The following is a 22,069-nucleotide window of genomic DNA, read 5'->3' on the forward strand; positions in this document are numbered from 1 at the left end:
GACCACAATTGACTTAATAGAAAGCATTACTAATCAATGAGAGCTGATTGTTTAATGGATAATCAAATGGTTCCTCTCCTATCTTAAAAGTCTGAACAGAGGCCCAGATGATTTTATAGGCAAGTAAACCAAAATCCTCAAAAAACAAAAAGTCCAAAGATTCTGCAACTGTTCCAGAATAGAAAAAAAATAAAGTTTGTTACCTCGCCTTCAAGTGACTATTCCAACACTGATTCTGAAAAGAATGTAATGATGTACATAATGTGATACACTATGACTAAGCTGGGTTTATCTCAGAAAGCCAAAGATAGCTCAATATCAGAAAATATATTAATATACCATATCAAATAGTAAAAGTAAAGGAGGTAAAATGACAATGTTTAATAAATGCAGAAAGCACATTCAATACGATTCATTAACCATTTATGATTAAGAACTCCTCACAAACTAGAAATAAAAGAACTCTAACCATATTTTTAAAAAGGGTATCTAGCAATGACTTACAACTTTTACTTAATAAAATTTTATAGGACTTTTAGGATTAATAATAAAGTCAGAATGCTTGTTTGTTTTAACTTTTTATTCAACATTGTACTGGACGGCCCAGGCTAATGTAATAAAAGAAAAGGAAGTAACAGGTATAAACATGAAAAGAAAAATATAACTACCACTATTCGCACAATATGATTACGTATGAATCTAAAAGAATCTACAAATTTTCAAATAACAAGATAGTTCAACAAGGTTGCCAGATCTAAAACACAGACATAAACAGCCTTTCTGTGCACAAATATCAACTAATTTAAAAAATATAACTTTAGGGTTTCTAGGAATAAACCCAAGAAAGTCTGTGGAAAACTATTTTTTTAAAAAGTTTTATTTATTTGTTTGACAGAGGAAGTGCAAGTAGGCAGAGCAGTAGATAGAGGGAGGGGAAGCAGGCTCCCCGCTGAGCAGGGAGCCGGATGCGGGGCTCGATCCCAGGACTCTGAGATCACGACCTGAGCCAGAAGGCAGAGGCTTAACCAACTGAGCCACTCTGGTGCCCCTGTGCAAAACTTTTTAAAAAGTTCGTAGCGTTACTGGAGAACGAAAAGGAGGAGGCAAGAGAGATCGAATGACAGAACGTGCGTCCCGCCCCATGCTCTTGATCTGCTTCCCTCCTGCCAACTGAGAAAAGCATTCCAGTTAGTGCCCTCCCTCCTGCTTCCGATTCAATTCATTCATTCCCCCCTTCCTGTTAGCTCTTTCCCATCATCACACAACACACTCTAAGTGCTCCTATCTTAATGGCAAACAAACTCTGGGCCTACCTCACCCTCCCGGTTCCCTTTTCACAAAACTGGTCGTGAGAGTTGCCTACAATCATCAATTCCTCCCTGCCCTTTCTCTCATGAGCCAGGCCAGGCTCTCATCCCCAGGACGCCCCCAAACAGATGCTGCCAAATCTCAATCAATTCAGTCCGTAGCTGCAGCACAGAACACACAGGGTCATGCCCTCCTTCTCAAAATGCTCTTCACCTGGCTTCCAGGGCGCCTCTCTCCCGTTTCTTCTACTTTCCTGGCCACCTCACTTCTCGGTCTCCTTCTACTTTACCTTTATCTCCCCTAAGCTCTACACATGAATGCCCCCAAGATTCAATCTTCACATCTCTGCCTACGCTCTACTCCCTGAAGATTCAAAACCACATACGTACACTGATATCTCCCCAAATCCCCGCCGAAGCATATGCCCTCTCTTCTAAGCTTGTAGAACCTGTTGCTGCTCAACCCCTCCTCCACCCGCACGTCTATAAAGCATCTCAAACTTGTTTAAACTCCAACTCCCATTTATCCACCACCAGCCCTCACCCCCAATAAACGAAAGCTGCAGTGACACCTGCCTGAATAAATAGCAAATCCCATTCTTCTAGTTATTCAAGCCTAAAAACCCGGGTTCTTCCCATTTTTCTTCTCATTCCCTCACATTCAATGTCCAATCCAGGAATAAATCCTGCTCAGCTCTACCTTCAAAATACACCCCCAGTGCAGTAACTGCTCACTTACCCCCTTCTCCCCCATTATCCCAGCACCCAGGCTTCAAACTACCATCATCTTCTGCCTGAATCATTCCGCCAACCTCCTAATCAATTCCCCGGCTTCCTTCCTGGTCCCCCTGCAGTTTATTCTCTATACGGCATTTCAAAAATGTTCATTTGATTACATCATTCCTCCAATGGCATCCCATCTTAGTAAAAATAAAACTCAAAGTATTTAGCATACCTGCAAAGACCCTGCAGAGTTCCCACTACCACCCTGACTTCATCTACCAGTCTCTCCCTCCGTCTTCAGACACACTGGCCTCCCGGTTGCTGCTCAAACTTACTAAGCACATGCCGACCTCAGGGGGGGAATTCCTTTGCTTTCAAGTCCCAAGTGTCACCTTATCAATGAGGCCTTTCTCTAACAATTTACATAAAAATAACACACACCCCAAGCCACCAGCAGTACCCTAATCAGTCTGCTGCCACCACTAGAATATAAGGTCCTTGGGGCAGGGACTGTATCTGTTAGGTCCAGTGCAGCATCAATCCCAACCCCAACGTGGCTTCTTTTGTAATTCAACGTGACGATTCCAATATTTAAGTGGAAGAGCGTGCCACCAAGAAGAGCTAAGACATTTTTTAGAAAAACAGAACAAGATAAAGATATTTGGTAAGGCAAGTTTCCAAGACGTATTATAAGCCCATACTAATTATGGCAGTGTGGTGTGATCAAGAAAAGCCAAATACCAACTGAGCAGAAGAAACTAACCCACACGTAAATGAAAGCTTTACATTATGGCGGAGGTGGCAAACTAGTGGGGGAGGGATGGACTATTTAATAAATGGTGACAATAGATTATCCACATTTTAAAAAGTAATCAGATCCCATTGGCTCAGGTCGTGATCCCGGTGTTCTGGGATCGAGCCCCGCGTCGGGCTCCCTGCTTGGTGGGAAGCCTGCTTCTCTTCTCCCACTCCCCCTGCTTGTGTTCCCTCTCTCACTGTGTCTCTGTCAAATAAATTAAAAAAAAAAAAAATCAGATCCCAACTTCATATCATATATAAAAGCAGGTAGATGTTCACCCTGTAAGTAGCAAACTCTTAGATGATGATAGAAAATAATGATCCTGGGATAAGAAGGATGTCTTCAATAAGAAACAAAATGGGGAAAATGAATGTCTACGTTAAAATGTAAAACTCAGTTAATATGTAACTATATTACAGACTCAAAATTTTTTAAATGAAGACACATCACAGATGAGAAAATGTCCTCAAGATATGTAACAAAGATAGCATCCATTACAAAGAACTCCAACAAATCAGTAAGAAAAAGGCTAAAGAAAAATGGACAAATGGGGGAAAAAGGTGTTTCTATAAAATTCTACAATTCCTTCACATCCCTGTCTTCTGTTGAACACCATGTATAGAATTCTATTTTTATGAAGTAACTGTTCTCTGTATACACCCATTCTTCTAACTGTACTTATGCATACAGATGTCCAAAATGGTGGTCCTCTATGATTTGTGGTAGCTGATCTAGGGTGGTAGAGCAAAGAGTAACTTTTCTTTCCCTCTTAGACTTCCCTCTTTTCTCAGTAAACATTACGTAGGGCCTTCACACACAAACCACAAGTTAAGGGGAGGAGGCCACGTAATTTCTGACACTACGAAATTCAAAGGACCTGTCAAGCGGATGGTCAGCTGATTCAAGTACTGACTTTAAGAGGCCACACTCTTATTTCAAAGAGGCAGTTAAAACAAAACATTCCCAGAACTTTCTGTCTAGGACTGCCCTCAGACACAGTCTTTTGAATATCCTTCATGGCGCCAATTCTTTACTCCCTAAGGGAGAAATGAATCTTAGAATGAACTAACATAATTCAGAACTATAAGTCAGTGGGTTACGCTGACGATATGTTGTAAATCAAAAGTGGCTGCCCACAAACAATACGAAGCATCCTAATAAAGAAACCCATCACTCAGGCCTCAAGTTTGTTCCCTCTGCATCTCATCATTCTCAAACTTCCTAATTTCCACGTATTAAATCTATGTGGATCCCTATGGAATCAGTTATACAATGAACGGTGCTATTGGTGACAAAAATCACATTTTGATTTGACATTGTTCCTTTCTTGTTTCTGAGAATGTTACTGCTTTCCACTGTGCATGAGTCTTTTAAAGTTTGTATCGGACATGTCTTCTTTAATGTACTCTCCAAACCCTTTACTTTGTTCTTTCTTTAAAAAGCAGCATAGCAAACGTCAAATCATCGTTTACATTCATTATCTTTGAAGAAACTTTCAAATTCTCTTCCAAAGTGAACACCTGCTTATTTTTTGTGGACAAAAATATTGGGACAAATGCAATCTCTGATCTTTTGTTTTCATCAATGTTTTATGCTTCATTATAAATACCTGTTTAACTTGAAATCTTTGATGACACTCAAAAATCACTATCCATGACGAAGCATTAGGTTCATTCTCCTCGCAAATTTATTTAATCTCATGCAAAGCTTATTCATTTTCTACCCTATAATTACCCCCTCATTTTTTAGGCCCATACAGATTTTCAAGCAGCTGGGCACGGGAAGCCTACTGGCTGCCTTTGAAATTACAGGTAATTAGTTGAGCTTTCCTGTTTGGCTTCCACAGACTATCAGAGAATGCCATTGCTTTAAGTCACATCTGCTCTATGTTCTGCTTAATGACCTCAAGTATGGTGACCATGGAAGAAAAGGCAGATTAAAATATTGATTAGGATCCTGTCTATCTTTTAAAATGGAGCTACCATCATCTGTTACCTTATACTACAAAGAGTTTAAGGAATCTTTTAACTTTAGTCCTCATAGCAAGGAAAATGAGTGGGTTTCTCTTGGTTAAGGTGCAGGTGTATGTCTTATAGGACACTAACATCTCCCACAACTTAAAGTAAACCCTAAACCACAGAGGTAATGCCTCCTCAACTCGGAGAAGTTTTTATATAGCATGCTAATACAAAAGATCACCTATGCATACTTAAATGCAGTATTGAGTCACACTATCAAATGCTCATTAAAATTTATTAGGTAGAAAATTTTTTAATTTAAGTAATCTTCCTATTTAAAAGATTTCATGAGTATCATTTGTAAACTTTCTTGAAGAAATCTTTCAAATGCCACTTTTAACAAACACAAATCATTTAAGGGTGTTTACTAGTTTTTTGCTAACATGGATCCAAAATAGATAAGGAGACTGAAGATATCTATGTTTGTTGCTCTTCTGTATCTTTATTGATGCTTTATATATAATAGATAAGCAAAAACCTGACTGGATGGCATGTCCTAAATTGATAATGATGTATACAGCAGGAGTGAGAAATCCATTTTCAAACAAACCACAGGGAAAAGTGGAGCAAGCAAAGAGTAGCTGAATTTAGTTTGAAAGTTTATTATTTTAGAAAGACAGAATGATTCTACGTTCACTTGGCTTTTTCATTAAGAACAGGAAACTAAACCTTTCTGAATAGTTTGATTCCGTATTACATGGAGTGCAGCAGGGTAGGGCTCTCCAACAGGGGGTTGGATGAGAAGGACAGAGAGTGGGCAGGTGGTAAAGAGAGCAACTCTCAGTCTCACTGCTCTTGACCCAGAGTTAGAAAAGGCCAAAAATGCAATAGAGCTAAAGAAAAACTACTTTGGAAACAAATCTTGGATCATTAATTTATCTGACAACCGTGCTCAGTGACAGGAGCTTCTGACATACACCTCCCCCCGCAAAACCTGAGAAATCACTGCACATGGGTCTGAAGCCACTCTCTCTCTGTAGGTAGTAGTTACTATAGTTTGAACCACTGGAGTTCCTGCCCACAGGGATTCAGAGAGATGCCTGGAGGGGGGATGGAACCAGACTGGAACTGGCCCAGCAATAAAGTGTGTGGTGCAAGGTTGGATGGTGAGAACAGCCAGCTCTGTCCCCGGCCCTTACCAGGGATACTACTAGGAAAAAAGCACAGCTGAAAACCAAAAAAAACCCTGTGACAAGGTAAGGGCTCTGGCTGACCTCACATCACCTGGGGAATTATGGGAAGCAGTTCTGCCTCATTCAGTGAAGGACATGAGCACATCCCTCCTCCTCCTCCCAAGGAGCAAAGCAGATAGTCCACTATCTGCTAACTAGTGGCCCTAACAGGTGGGCGCAGGAAGAGAGCTCCTGTTTGTATGCTAGGAGGGCTCTGGAAAAATGGGGGCCAGATTTCTGAGTGGTGAAAAAGCACATGAAGGATGGAAATTTCCACCTTACTTTTAGTTCCCACCGCAATCACCCAGGAGAGTGAGGGGCTCAGCTGCCTATTGCCTCCAAGGAAAAACTGAAGTTCTCAAAGCCTTGGTCACATCAATGTCCTTACTTGTTCCAATGTTTCCTTCTCAAGCTCTAAGGGAACACTCTTCCTCAAGGGGAGACCTGTTCCACGACAGGTAAAGTTTTTTAAAAGCTTACCAACTTCAGGGTGCCTGGGTGGCTCAGTTGTTAAGCATCTGCCTTCAGCTCAGGCCATGATCCCAGGATCCTGGGATCGAGTCCCACATCGGGCTCCCCGCTCGGCAGGAAGCCTGCTTCTCCCTCTGCCACTCCCCCTGCTTGTGTTCCTGCTCTCGCTCTCTATCAAATAAATAAATAAAATTTGTAAAAAAAAAAAAAAAGCTTACCAACTTCAAAGCATATCTCTCTACTGCAACAGCAATCAGCCAAGACAAGGACTTCAAGGTTTTAGCCTTCCTTCCAGTGGGATTATGCATATAAGGGACGTGGATTTTAGAACAATCCTTTCTCCACCTGACCCTCCACTTCCTGGTTTTGGTCTTTTTCTCTCCCAGGCCATCTTTTGACAAAGGCAGGGGTGCAGCATTGCTGTAAAGCTGTCCACTCATGACCACAATCTCTTTTCTGTTGGTTTTATCAGGTTCCCAGGAAAACTGAACGTGTCTGGTCTTAACACATTAACTCCCTCCTGCCAAGGTGGACCCACACACCTTGATAAGATCTCATTCCACAATCTTTTATTTATTTTAAATACTTATTTACTTAAGTAATCTCTACACCCAACGTAGGGCTCGAACTCACAACCCTGAAAGATCAAGAGCTGAATGCTCCTCCTCTGACTGAGCCAGCCAGATGCCCCTCATTCCACAATCTTTTAAACTCATTCTACATAATCATTGCAACTTCATCATTTTTAAGCAGTCCCAACCTACAGTTACTTAGGATCGTTTCCCCTAGGAATACATTTTTAGATATGTATCCATCAATTTAATCAAGACATTCTCAACTCATTTATGAGATGAAGTTAGTGGTATTGAATGATGGCATATAAAATAATTCTGGAGAAAATTTTCATCACATCTACACTCTGAGGGAAAAATACCACAAATCATATTCTAGTTGGCACTCTCTGCCACATACGCTCTCTCTCCATCCTTAGAAATGATAATAAAATGGGGCGCCTGGGTGGCTCAGTCGTTAAAACGTCTGCCTTCGGCTCAGGTCATGTGGGATTGAACCCCGCATCGGGCTCCCTGCTCCGCGGGAAGCCTGCTTCTCCCTCTCCCACTCCCCCTACTTGTGTTCCCTCTCTCGCTGTCTCTATCAAATAATAAAAAATCTTTAAAAAAAAAAAGAAATGATAATAAAATAATCATTAACCTCTTGCTTTAAGCTCAAAAGCTCATCTGCATACAAGAGAGAAGTTAGAGGATTAAGACGGGGGACCTGTTTGCTGGCCAAGAGTTGGAGAGGTGGCTAACCTCCGCCACAGGTGTCTGAGGTAAGACGGACAGAGATTTCCCTCTGGACTGCACACACGAAAAGCTAAGTAAGAAAAAGTGAGCAGCCAGACTGCTGCTTCCCGGGCCAGAGCTTTACCAAGGCAACAAGCAAGTATGGAGGCTAGGGTTAAGAGTCAAAACAAACGAAGACTCAACTCAAAGGGGATGTGGCAGAGGGATGAAAATGATGTTGAAGGCACCAGAGCTGGACATGCGGACAAGAACATTCAAGAGGGAAAGAGGAGATGAAAGGAAGTTTACTAAGGGGGTACTGGCCTAGCCCATGGGTAGGAAGAGTTCTACAGCCAGACAGGCCTCCATTCCAACAGGAATAATTCTTTTACCTAGCGTTGTCATGGAAGATAACACAGTAAGCCCCTGCTCCTGCACTGGATGCACACGCCCAGCGGGAGATCAAAAGTTGTATGAGAACACTAACTCCTCTTCCTGAAACATCAACCTGACTCAAAGTTTTATGGAGAAGTACGTACTGGTAAATACCTTTAAGACATTTAATATCAAACCAAAAAATTTTCTATGGCATACACTGTTAACTTCACAAAGGTTTAGGTAACGTGAGAATTCAAAAACAGGCGAGGACTGCAGCGGGCCATTTAATCCCCAACTTCCACCTCCAACTCTTATGAGGCTATCTGATCTCTTGCTTCTGTTGTTAGGAATACTTGGGTGGAATCTTTGGGAAAAAATTACCATTAAAGTAAACTGAATTTTGTCACTTACACGCCAAAACTTTTTAAAAATCATTTTTGACAGCTCTTTTCAATATGCCTTTTTTTTTCATAAGCATGCCTTTCACATGCTCTGTGGGGCTCAGGAGCCCGTGCTTTCCATGACCCGGAGGTGCCGTCACCAGCTCATCTCACGAGCAATTTTATTAATGTCAACCCACAGGCCTTTGACAGCTCTCCTTCTCTTACCAAGAATCTGTTCCTAACATGATAAGGAAGTTGGTGAAGTCCAAGCATATCATGCCTAAAATAAAGGAAAACAGTCTCCCAGAGAGACCCAGAGCTGTTCAATGTGTAAGGGGTGTGACCCGTTCTACAAGCCAAGAAGACTTTTATTTGGTCCTGGGGTTCTTGCATATTCTAAAGAACTGAGGCACCCAAATTAGTTACATGTTAAAATAGGAAATGCTTCTGTATGCAACTCTGTGATGCCCTAAAATCCTAAACATACCAATCCTAAACATACTGCTGATGAAAAATGGGTATATTGTAACCAGAGATATTCATTATCTGCAATCAACATCGTTGGGCTTTATCAACAAACACTAAGAAAATATCAACCTCTTAAAAACTTCACATTGCAGAGTTCATCATAAATGAAAATAAGACAAAATACAAAGGCATTTTCTAAATATATTGTGGTTAACTTCTCCAACTGGAGAGTATTTTTAGATATCTCCCCCCAACACTTTTCACCAACAGCTAAACACAAATACTATGACGAACATTATTTTCCTCCAAAACACCATGTAGAGTTTTTTCCAAACAAAATGCACAATTCTCACATATATGGTACAATTTCAAATAGAACTCCAGTCACATTCAGGTCCTCAGATTAAGCACTGCAACAAATCAACAAATAGCCAACCCATTCCCGGAAAAAAATACATATGGTATTATTTAATACCTAGAGAAAGCAATACTTAAAGTGCAAATTAATAAGTCAATAGTGCAAAGGAAAAAAGTAAATTATTCACACAGAGTTTGGAGGGGATGATTCCTGCTAGTTGTGAACTCTAATGAGGTCCTGAATGAGAACGGACACTGAAGCTAGCGAGCTGGGTGATCCACCTATTGGAAAAATGGCAACACAAAGGTAGGAAGGGATGGGCTGTGCAGGTGTGGACAAAGTAAGCCGACAACTATGGCTTCAGTAGCTCAGACCACATGACAAGGACAACCTCAGGTAAAGAAAAATTAGAGAAAATATGCTTATATATCAAGGCTGACAGAACAAAGATGCTGAACATTTTGCCTTAGAATCATTAGTTCTGTAACTATTATATCCATTTTCATAATCAGTCCTGTTGAAATCTAGTTTATACTTTATTTACATTTTCAATATCTTTACATAAATCTCAAGTGTTGGCTCTAGCCCTCTATCCCCATGCATGACACCACAAATTCAAAATCAATAAGGTTTCTTCCAATTCTGGCAAAAAAGCTAACAAGATTCCAAAAGGGCATTCTCACTACAAAATAACTAGATCTTCAATAAAGTGTATTTCTTAATGCTTTATTGAGCTTGCAAGAAGCAAGGAAAATATCAGGCGCCTGGGTGGCTCAGTCATTAAGCGTCTGCCTTCAGCTCAGGTCATGATCCCAGGGTCCTGGGATCAAGTCCCACATCGGGCGCCCTGCTCAGCGGGAAGCCTGCTTCTCCCTGTCCCACTCCCCCTGCTTGTGTTCCTGCTCTCGCTATCTCTCTCTCTGTCAAATAAATAAATAAAATCTTAAAAAAAAAAAAAAGAAGCAAGGAAAATATCTAAGTGCCCCATACCTCTCTCCAACCCAACCATAAAGAATGATTCAATCATAAAAGTAGACAAATACCAAAGACTAAGAAAGCAAGCTAGAGATTTGGGGTGGGGGAACCCCAGATAATGTAGAAGTAAAAAATATAATTGTTGAAATTAAAAACTCAATGGCTGGGTTAAATAGCAGATTAGGCACACTTCATCAGTGAACTAGAAGTCAGATCCAAGGAAAAACCCGGAATGCAAACAAAGCTAAAACAAAAAGATGGAAATGAGAGGGTTCTTACCCTTTGATAGGGAGGAGAAAATGAGAAGACCTTATAAATAACTACTTGGTGAAATTCCAGAAGTGTATAGAAGAACAGCAGTATTTTATGATAAAATGGACAACACTTTGAGCACTAATAAGGCAAAAACTGCCCAAAGAAGCACAACATATACAAACCTTATTAACAGAAAGTCTCACAGAGATACACCATAATAAAACTAGAGAACACCAAAGTCAAAGAGAGGATCTCAAAAGCAACCAGAGACAGAAGACAGATCTCTTGTAAAGTAACTACACCTAGACTGACAACAACCTCCTCCACCACAATGGGAAAGCCAGAACACAACGGAAAAGTATCTTCAAAATGCTTAAAGAAATTTACCAATTAACTGATTTTTATTTGGAATCAATTCTATTTTCCTGAAATGAAGGCAAAATAGAGATATGTCCTTACAATAAAAAAAAAAAAAATAGACATTTCCACCAATAATCCTTCACTAAAGAAATCTCTAAAGGATATACCCAAGAAAGGAATCCCAGAAGTTTTGATGATCAAAAAAACTGGTAAAGATATAAGTAAATCTAAACAAATATTGTCTGCATACAATAATAATGTCCTATTGTGTAAGGTTTTTTCCATAGACATAAATAAACACGGGAAAATAACAGCATGTAAGTTCGGGGGGGGGTGGGATCAGAGTTAAAGGATTCTAAAGTCTTTATACTGTCAGAAGTGAAGCTAAATTTTGCTTAACTTCCTTTTTTTTTTTTTTTTTTTTTTTATTCATGAGAGACAGAGCAAGAGAGAGAGAGGCAGAGGGAGAAGCAGGCCCCCAAGGAGCAGGGAGCCCGATGTGGGACTCGATCCCAGGACCCTGAGATCATGACCTGAGCCGAAGGCAGACGCTTAACCATCTGAGCCACCCAGGCGCCCTGCTTAACTTCCTTTTTAACTGAAATACAGTCGACACACAATGTGACATTTGTTTCAGGTGTACAACATAGTGACTGGGCAAGTGAATACATTATGCTATGCTCACCCCAAGTGTACCTACCATCTTCACCATATAATCCTATTACAATACCACTGACTATATTCTCTATGCTGGATCTTTCAGACCTGTAACTCATTCATTCCATAACTTGAAGCCTGTACCTCCCACTCCCCTTTGGTTAACTTTAGACTTCATGGATGTATAATTTCGAGAATAGCCACTTAAAGAAATAGTGTACAACTTCCAAATCTAATCAGTGAAGTTTTGATACGATTTTACTGTGGACTCTGGCTGAAGCTGAACTGAGTTTGGCAAAAAATGTCAGAATGGTCAGTGAAGGGCAGTGAAAGTCAAATCTTAGCTCAAACATCTCAAGAACAATTTTAATACTTGTTTTGGGTCACAGATCCCTTTGAGAAACAGATGAAAGCTATTGATCCTCTCCCTCAGTAAAACTCTCATACAGACTTGTACAAATTTTCATACAAACGGGAAAGACTTTTCCCAGACTCCCAGAGAACACAGATCCCCAAGGCTCTGCACAGCTTAAAAGGCTAAAGAGAATTAAGTTTGTGTGGGAAAGTTAGTAAAGTTAGAAGTTCTCCTACCCAAGAGTTGAAACCACATATGCAGAGGAGGAACCAAGTGTAAAAGGAACAGCACAAGGCATAACATCTGGGGGAGGGGGAATTCTGGAGGGAAGAGGTCAAGAATGGAGAGTCAGTCCTATAATTCACTCTTTCATTGAAGTGTAACTCAACAATTATGCAACTACTGCAATACTTGAACTTTGGAAAATAACGACAAGAAAAAATTCCTAGTTTTAAAGATTGTTAGCATCAATCTTACAACCTGATGGACAAGTATGTCATACAATGAAAACACAAAATAGATATTAAAGCACCCTTAGCTAGCTACCTAGTATTTTTAATACTCCCTTCGTGGAATGACTCCGTTAACAACCAGCAACAAAGAGCCTGCAAAAAGGACTAGTCTGGTCCACCTGGAGTTGTTCTGCAAAGGAAGATCCCAACCCCTCCCCACCTCAATGTGTAGTGTAGCCTCAGTGTCAGAAACACAGACCACTGCAATCCAAAGGCTCCTACATCCACCTGCATTCCATAAAGCAGCTTTTTGGAAATATAGATTCTGGTCTCCATCCAAACATTGAAAACTACTCTCTCATGTTTGGGCCCATGAATCTGTATTTTAAAAGGACCCCAGATGATGCTGTTGCACCTAGAAACACACACACAATATAAAAACTACTTATTCACAAAAATTTGACTCATATTGGCTTTGTGCATCACAGATATTCAAAACTGTGAATCAGAACAGTACAAATAAAGTATTTTCTATACACCATGAAAAGATCTTTAATGATTAAAAATTATTACAGAGCATGAAGAAAAATTTAATGATTCTTAGATATTATAGCAAGAACAGAAAAAAAGACATTCTAGTACACAGGAATTGAAAGCAAATACAGAGGTTAAGCACGTGGGATGTCTCCACACTGTTGTTTAGGCAAATAAATAATATCCTCAGCAATTCACATTCAAGATGTTAATTTTCAAAATACACATTTGACTTCACTGCCCCACAATCAACTCCAGAAGTCAAACAACTCTCTTTTCTTTTTCTTATCTTGGTCAATCTTTTAAGAGCCAGCACACACACAACAGATGTGGGTTTATCTTGACCAACATCCACTGAAAAAGGTCTCTTGATCTTTGTGACTTCCATTTGAATTACACAAGCAGATTTTATTTATAACTGTGCTTTTGGTCAATGTACATAAAATCCATGTGGTGCATAGGGGACAGGAGCAATGATATCCCAAAGCAGTAAGAAAAATTCAAAAGACTTACCTTTCCCCCAAATCCTGATTATCCTTCCAAACTAATCAACTTTAAGACATTTTTTAAATAAGCCAGATAAAATTTCATTCTTAAAAACTTACTTCCATTTTTGATAGACTGGAATATGCATGTGTTAGATAAATAATTTCTCAGAGGGCCAGGACTAGATCACTGAGATCTTACTAAAATTTAAATTAGCTATTTTAACAGTTTTCAAGGGAAAAACCCCATATCCACTGAGAAAGAAGGAATATTAAGATATACATATAAGGAGAATGCATCTCCATTTTCCTACAGTGTGGATTCCTTATTCAGTCCCACATGAATGAAGTCTTATGGTGGTAACTTGACCAGTAGATAGTCTTCTTGATCTCACAGTTTTCTTTGGTGATATAATCAGTTTACGTGATGCTTTGAAATCCCAAATATCAAAGGAAAACAGGTTTGGTTTCAGGTGTGAGAGCTGGATAGGTTTTTTTCTTTCTTTAATTAATAATGGAAGATAGAGCGCCTGGGTGGGTCAGTCGATTAAGAATTTGCCTTCAGCTCAGGTCATGATCCCAGGGTCCTGGGATCGAGCCCCACATCGGTCTCCCTGATCAGCGGAGAGTCTGCCTCTCCCTCTCCTTCTCCTCCCCACTCATGCTCTCTCTCAAATAAGTAAATAAATAAATAAAATCTTTAAAAAAAAAAAAAACAGAATGGAAGAACATAAAGATGTTTCCTAGAATAATATAATCATTTAACACTTGGGTATAGCACTTTATCAACTATAAATTGCCTTTACATGCTAAGGTCATATAAGCTTCACATCTTACTGATGAGGAAGTTCAGGAGAGAGAGTTTCTGAAGACACATAGCTATTCCCTTCATTATACAAAAGGAAAGAGTGGAACCCAGTCTAGAACTGGGATTGGAGCTGGAAGGACTTTCATTATTCCACACTCCACATGCCTCAACCTCAGTCCCTGAGTAGTTGGTCATCTAAAGCAGAGGTGAGAAAACAAAATCCAGCCCATGGATTTTATGGAACCCATTGGCTAAGAATGATTTTTACATTTTTAAGTGATGGGGGGGACAAGATTCTGACATGTAAGGGGCACCTGGGTGGCTCGGTTGTTAAGCATCTGCCTTCAGCTCGGGTCATGATCCCAGGGTCCTGGGATCTAGCCCCACATTGGGCTCCTTGCTCAGCGGGAGGCCTGCTTCTCCCTCTCCCACTCCCCCTGCTTTTGTTCCCTCTCTTGCCGTGTCTCTCTCTGTCACATAAATAAATAAAATCTTTAAAAAAAAAAAAAAAGATTATGACATGTGAACACTACATAAAATCTGAATTTTACTGTCCATAAGCAGTTTTATTGGAAAATGGCACTCATTCGTTTAGGTATTGTCTATGGGTGCTTTTGCCCTACAACAGCAGAGCTGAGTAGTTGCAACAAACTGCATGGACTGCAGGGTCTAAAATATCAACTGCCTGGTCCTTTACATAAAGTCTGGACCCCTGATCTATACGATGTTTATCTTTTTGTGAAAGTTATGAAGTACTCACCAGGAGTAAGTAAAAAATCTGTCTTTCCTAATCCTAGCTGCTAGAGATACAGTTAGTAAATCCATTCCATCTTCAACACTCTTCCTAGTATATCCATTCCATCTTCAACAGACACTCTTCCAATTTTGTAAGGCTGATGCTCCACCCCATCTTGTTCCCTTATTTTTTATCCACACAGTTACAAGAACCACTTTACTAAGGACCTATTACCATATACCAGGCACCATGCTAAGTACTGGAGATCTCATTTCTTCTAGGTGACAAAACAGAGGCTTAGCAATCAATTAATTCACCCAAGTTCACACAGCTACTGCAAACCTGTGCTCTTACTATACCAGGTTACATCAAGAAGCAAGACTTTGAACTTCTTCCTCTGTCAATCTATCCCTACAAAATTGTAGAGTTTGAGGCCAAACACGAAACTTCTGTTTTGATTTAGGCAGAACCAAACAAAACAAGACAACTAATGTCCATGACCTTATTACTAATGTACCTTAGTGTTCTTCCCAGCCTTGTCAAATAGTCTGTTAGACTATAGTGTTTATTTACAACTGCATATCATTTCTGCCTCACAAGTAATATTGCCCTGATTAAAACAATACAATTCTCAGGTGCCTGGGTGGCTCAGTTGGTTAAGCGACTGCCTTCGGCTCAGGTCATGATCCTGGAGTCCCGGGATCGAGTCCCGCATCGGGCTCCCTGCTCAGCGGGGAGTCTGCTTCTCCCTCTGACCCTCCCCCCTCTCGTGTGCTCTCTCTCTCTCTCGCACTCTCTCAAATAAATGAATAAATAAAATCTTTAAAAAACAACAACAACAACAATACAATTCTCTATCTTTAGAAACAAAACCAGGCCTCAGGGAGGCATGTTAGATCAGTTAAAATACAACAATAACCATCACTTACTGAGTGTTCACTACGGGAATTGTGGAGTATGATTTACATTTTCTTTCATCTAAATTTCACGGTTCTGTGAGGTAAGCACTGATCCCAATTTTGCAGATGAGAAAACTAAAGTTTTCAAGGTAATTTACCCAAGGTGACAGGGTTGGAATTCAACAACTAGGTTTTCTGACTCCAAACCCAGGCTCTTAACCACTATGCAGAACTTTCAATCGTACTATAGTCATAGTGAAGTCAGTGTTGCCTACAAGATCAAGAAGTTAGAGAACTTATCCTGAAGGATACTATCACGATATTTACTATCACTTCAACTATACTTCTATAACACTTTTTTTCAAAACTAACCCAAAACCCAGAATCAGAAGGTCAATTGTATGAGAGTATCATTTCTTTGCAATGTACTTATTTCTTCCCCAAAGAATGTTGAGGACACGAACCATCCTCATACCTTACACCTCCCTATCTCCTTATGGAATCACCATAGAGAAGACATTCAATGAACATGCTGAATGAACACGAATTTTGAACAAAATGTGACTTATACATGAATTCTGCCAGGAAAGTAGTGACTAGAAAACCTGAAGATAAGAATAAAGAACTAAATTTAGTTCATAAAGCACTGGTGGTAAATATACTGTCTTCAGGAACACTTTTACACACATAAGATACAACTGATGTATAAGGTGCTACCTTCACCCAAACACTAATGGAATGACTTAAGTGATTATGTGTTTATAATCACAAAAATCAGTACAGTGAATACTCAAACCTAAACAAACAAAGAACAATCTAATGTAGAAACCAAAATCCCTCATCTGTATTTTTCCAACTGTTTGTCAGCCTGGAAGACCTGCATCTATCTTAGCCTCTACTTATGGACCTTCCCCATGCACACCACTTTCCCTAGTCCTAGAAGGGAAACTTCTTGAGGACAAGATTTTTTTTCCCCTTTACTAAAATAGCCAAATGACCAAAGATAGTATCTTGAATACACTAAGGCACAGCTAATGTATAAAATGGGTGAAGAGAATGGAACGTTTTCAGTGCCAGCTAAGGTACACTGACCACATACAATGTAAGGGGAGCCAACAATCTTACCATTATTTCTACAGAAGGCAGCCTCCTCCTGAGAACTTCTGCAAACACTTGCTTTTAAAAAGCAACGAAAAGTTGCTAGAAGGCTATCATTGTCGGGAATAGAGTGCCATTCTACGCCAATTGCAATAATGACACCTCAGAAGGTTCACCTGGTACATATTAGGGGTTGACAAGGGCCATGGGGCTCTACCTGTTACATACGCTTACTTAAGCCCCTAAACACCCAGTTCCCTAAACGCATCCTAAAGGTGAATCCAGAGAGTATCCGGAAGCTTTAAGTCTCTTCCGAAGATGAATTTATAAATATATATAAACAGAAGATCGTTTATCCAAAAGAACAGAAAGCCTTCCAAGCTTCTGTACTCCCAAGAAGTCTACTTCGAAATACGTCAGGAAGTTATACCGAGGCATACAAAATATGTCTAAAGATCCAAACAGATAACTCCAAAACTTGGAAGTTGAAGCTGGCAAACCCATCGTTCACAACTTATAGGTCTGATTGTGCCCCTTCTTACTTGCAACGCTGCGACGCAAATGAATGACGGTGTATCAGCGTTAAATTTAAATTTCCTGGCTCACAATGCTAACCTAATTAAAGCATGTGGTCAACGTTTAGCATTTTCGGTGCGTTATTTTGCATCGCTTTGGCTAGCAACAGAGTCGAAGACAGTTGCACTCTTCCTCTCGGCCCCCCACTCCTCAAACCGGAGGAAAACCCTCTCCAAAATGCTTGATTAAATGGACAGGAAAAACACCCCCGCACCGCCTACAGACCCCGCCAAGCTCTAACAGGGGCTTCACACCCATTGCCCCCGCCAAGAACACTTTGGGCTCAGTCTGAGCAAGTCACTGGTGTCAGCGCTACTTCCCCACGGCCGGAGCCCCCCCCAGGCGCCCGACAACTCCGGGGAGCCCCCCCGCCCGCCGGGCCCCTCGGAGCAGCGTGGCTCGGGCTCCCCTCGCACACATTTCCCGTCCAGCAAACTGCGGCCGCGGAGGGGGAGGGGGCGAAGCGGGCGCCCGCGGCAGAGCCGGGCCGTCGGGCTGGACGCGGCCGGGCCGGGGAGGGGCGGCGCGGGGCGGCGGGCGGGGGCGGCCCGAGGGTCCGGGAGGGGGAGGGGAGGTACCTCGTACAGCTCCTCGGAAGCCATGGTGGGCGGCGGAGTTGCGGGCGGGCGGGAGGGGCAGGGTCGGGGCGAGGCGCCGCCGCCGCCGGGCGGCCGACACTTTGTTTCAGTTGGGTCCCTGCGTGGCCTGCGCTTCCTGCTCCCGCTCCCAGCGCCGGGAGCTCAGCACGGACGAGCCTCTCACACTCACTGCCAGTGCGGGCCGGCGGCGGCGGCGGCGGGGTTGTGCGCAGGAGCAGCTGCGCAACGCGCCCTCCGCGCCCCGCGCTCACTCCCCGGCGGGCCGGCTCGGGCTCGGGCTCATCGCGCCCCGCCGCGGGGCCGGGCCGGGCTGGGGCGGGCGCGGCGGCGGTGCACGGCAGCGCGGCTGGCTCCGTGGCTCCCCCTCTCCGGTGTAGTGCAAAAAGCTTCCTACTTGCGACCAAAAAAACCTGCCCCGGCTACTGAGCATGCCCAGTGCGGCCGCCCGGGCCCGGCGGAGCCGCGCTCCCGCGCTCCGGGTTTTCGGACCGCCCGCGCGGGAGGGGCGGGGAGGCAGGCGGGGCGGGGCGGCCGAGGGGAGCAGTGGGCTCCGCTCCGGGCCGAGGCGGGCGGGTTGCCGCCTTGGGCGAGCCGGCAGGAAGGGGAGGAGCCAGGGAGCGGTGGGCGGGGCTGAGACGAGGCGTGGGCGGGGCCGCGGGAGCGGTGGGCGGGGCCCCGACTTCTGCAAGTCCCCTCCGGGGGGTCGGACCCGGCGGCCGCGTTGCCGGCCGGCCCGCCTCGACGTGGGTGCTGGGACCTGGGCCGGGCGGGACTGGGGGGGCCTCGAAGGTCGAGGCGGACGGCGGTGGTTCCCAGTGGGGCAGGCACTGGCGGGCCCGAAGTTGGGCAGGGGGCCGTGGGAGCGAGCTGCCCGCGTCTGAAGCCCACCGCCCCGACGGCAGCGGCTGAGCCACCAAATGCGCAGCCTCCCTACAGGAGACCGCAGAGCTCCAGCCTCCGTGCGCTAGCCGCGGACGCCCGTCCCGGGCCAAGCCAACGCGCAGGGGCGGGCGGCGTGGCCAGGTGGAACCCCCCGCCCTAACACGTGCCCGCCTCCCCCGCGGCAGCCGCCAAGACCCGGAGCCCGAACCACGCGCCCCTCCGTGTGGCCCGGAGCGCTCCGGGCACGCTCGCTGGGCCGTAGGCCGGGGGGTGGGAGCCGGGGGCGGGAGCCCGGCGCAGTCGAGGGCGGCGCGAGGGCGCGGCTGCCTCCACTCTGCCCGCAGCTTCCCCCACGCCAGGCCTCCCTGTTCCTTTTGGAGCGTCCACCTCCTCGGACCGAGAGCTGGAAGGAGGGGCCAGAATCTGGGCTCGGGGAGGTCTGAGTTCTAATGGAACGAAGCTGTCAATGGTGGTTCGGGGGGGGGGGGACGGTGAGGACAACAGATACGACAGGCCCTTGGGTCAGAACAGCCATGGGCTGGCCCTTCCTCCACTTCATAGGAGAGATGGGCAAAGTGGGGACGGCCCGCCTGGCTAGCTCCCAGGGCACACCTGCCGGGAGACTGGACGTTTCCCCGTCCGTGCTGAATGAGGAAGGGGCTTCCTGGCCTGACTCCCCCAAACAGCCGGCAACTCCAAACCGTCCTCCCGAACTTCTCCACGGGACACTACAGAGACATCGTTTCACATTCTCTCCTACTCCCTACACCTGGAAGCCACCGCCAGAGCCTAAGTTTTTCCCAAAGGGTCCTCTGCTGCCACTGCGTTCCTGGTGCTCTATCTAGCGCTGGTTCCTAACCGACCTTCCACTCACCGCGCTCCTCCCATCACTTTTCTTTTTAAAATCCGATTCGATTGGGCCGCAAACATACAGTTTAACAACCACAGGGCTTTTCACAGACTCCGCGGAGTTTCCTGCCCTGCCCACTCCCGGGAACAAGCACAGCACTTGCCCTAAGTCACTTGAAGTCGAGTCACCATTCTCTTCCCGCCAGTGCCTCTACCAGCAATTTCCTGGGCCCGAAATGCCCCCTTCCAACCTTAAACTCCAACTCCGACGTCACCTCAAAACATAGCCTTCTGCCTTCCAGGGCAAAAGCCGTTACTCCCTCTCCAGGGGCTCCTGAAGCCCTCAGGTGTGCCCCAGAGAAGGGTTCATCTCAGTGTGTTTTAACTGTTTCGTCCACTCTTCACTCCCACCCCCATTTCTAGACTGTGACTTTCTCCCAGATCTCATCTGCAAATTTGACTCTCCAACCCTAGCACCATTCTCTACATACAAAATAAGTTTTTATTCAGTGAGTTGGAATTCCAATGTTCACAATAAAGTCTGACACCCACACATCCAATTTCCATTATCAAATGCTTTGATGACAGAATCACAAATTAATGGCCTACCCTCTCTACTTAATAAGGAGCTCTCAAGCTCTGCCCCTTTCCCTGATGGCCCAGTCAAATTCTCTCTGCCTCCTCCAAATATTCGCTCCGCTTCCCTCTCGCTTAACATTGCCATTATTGGCTGGCATTTAATTGTTGTCTCTCTAGCCACACAAATTCATCAATGAAAGTTGTAAGCTCCCTGAAGGCAAGGACTAGGACTTAAATATAATCTGTGAAGTCTCAAAGCAATTTGCTCACCTACCTACCGCAAGTGCCCAGATACTTGCAGGAGATGGTTAAAAATCATACAAGTGAAAGAATATATAAATAAAAAAGGGATCCTCGATACAAAATGAACAGACACATCTCACATATATAAACCCATATGCAGTGGGATGATACAAATATAAACATAAACATTTCTTCTCTCAGGGCCACCACCCTAATTACTGCCACCATCCGAACAAAATTTGTTAAGCATTCTCAAGTTGCTCCACCAAGTGCTTAATGGTTTGTAATGTTAAATACATTGTCTCTAACGTCTCCAAAACTACCACTGTTACCCAGGAGAAGAGAAGAAGAAGCAAGGACAGGAAGACATCCACAACAACCATACTCAGATATGAAGCTAGTACATTTAGTGTATATATACAATCATAGTGCTAAGGTGACTTCCGTCAATGTGGAGCAAAAGAGGGGGAGGGGAATTACAGATTTAAAAAAGGTAACTCCAAAAAGCCAGTTTACAGGGAACTTTAATCCTGGTGACCTGGATTATTTATGCTGCTATGATTAGTCATCAACATTAAAAGAATAACCACTGGGTAGAGATCACCTCCATAACAAAGCGAGAGTAAGCCATTTTCCTAAACTCAGCTCCACCTACCTCTCTCCTCCAACAATTAGTTGCTTTCCATCGTAATTAAGAACATTGGCGGAGGGGACCAGTACTAAGATATCCAAATCAGTGACTGAGAACTTGAGCAAGTTTTCTACTGTCCACTTTGTTCCTTCTCATCTGCCCTCCACAGAAAACACCCATCACTTTATTGAATATTATTTTCCTTATGTATCTATTTTGCTTCAATTAGTTCAAACTGTCTTACTTTTAAGGAGATTTTGCTTTCTTCTTTCATTTTTTCAAATAATCAACATTTATCAGTGCTCGTAACAGAAGTAAATATATCCAAGACCATATAATGGCTTTGAATTTATACCACCTTTTATGAAATAGTGAATCTTACAGTAGTTACCATGACCACGTGTGTGGGTGCTGTGAAAATACGTTCTCAGTGAATTGAGAATAAAAGTGAAATCACATCCCCAAAACATATCAAGGAAGATATCTGCATTGTACCAAAAATACATGCAGCACAATAGTATGTACTAGTAAAATATATAAATCTTAAGGATTATAGATGTGGTCAACAAGTGAGATGACGTACACACGTGATTAAAATACACATCTACCAGCAATAAGCCTCAGCTCTTACCTGACTCGAGCCAGCGGTGGAGACCAACCTAAGGCAGTTTACTCCTTTTCCAAATTTATCTGAACAATTGGTAATAGATTATCAGCACCACTTAAGCGAAGG

At 43.4% G+C, this 22,069-nt stretch overlaps 1 protein-coding gene across 5 annotated transcripts in view; it reads right to left on the bottom strand.

Annotated features, from left to right (window-relative positions):
• CDYL (chromodomain Y like) overlaps positions 1–18,544 on the bottom strand; it is a 173,967-nt gene extending 155,423 nt beyond the window's left edge. For 2 of the 5 annotated variants that reach the window (XR_010413516.1, XM_045866432.3), the window contains exon 1: positions 18,132–18,544. Coding sequence is in view for 3 of the 5 variants with exons in the window: in XM_045866432.3 (XP_045722388.1) it covers positions 18,132–18,155 (24 nt within the window). In the remaining 2 variants the exon portion in view is untranslated. The remainder of the gene's footprint in view (positions 1–18,131) is intronic. The other 3 variants (XM_045866431.3, XM_045866430.3, XM_054505748.2) reach the window with 2 other exon arrangements.
• Positions 18,545–22,069: the final 3,525 nt, after the last annotated feature.

The sequence above is a fragment of the Mirounga angustirostris genome, unplaced genomic scaffold, assembly GCF_029215605.1.
Source record: "Mirounga angustirostris isolate CCGP_5_RB_7025 unplaced genomic scaffold, mMirAng1.0.hap1 SCAF_8, whole genome shotgun sequence".
NCBI lineage: Eukaryota > Metazoa > Chordata > Mammalia > Carnivora > Phocidae > Mirounga > Mirounga angustirostris.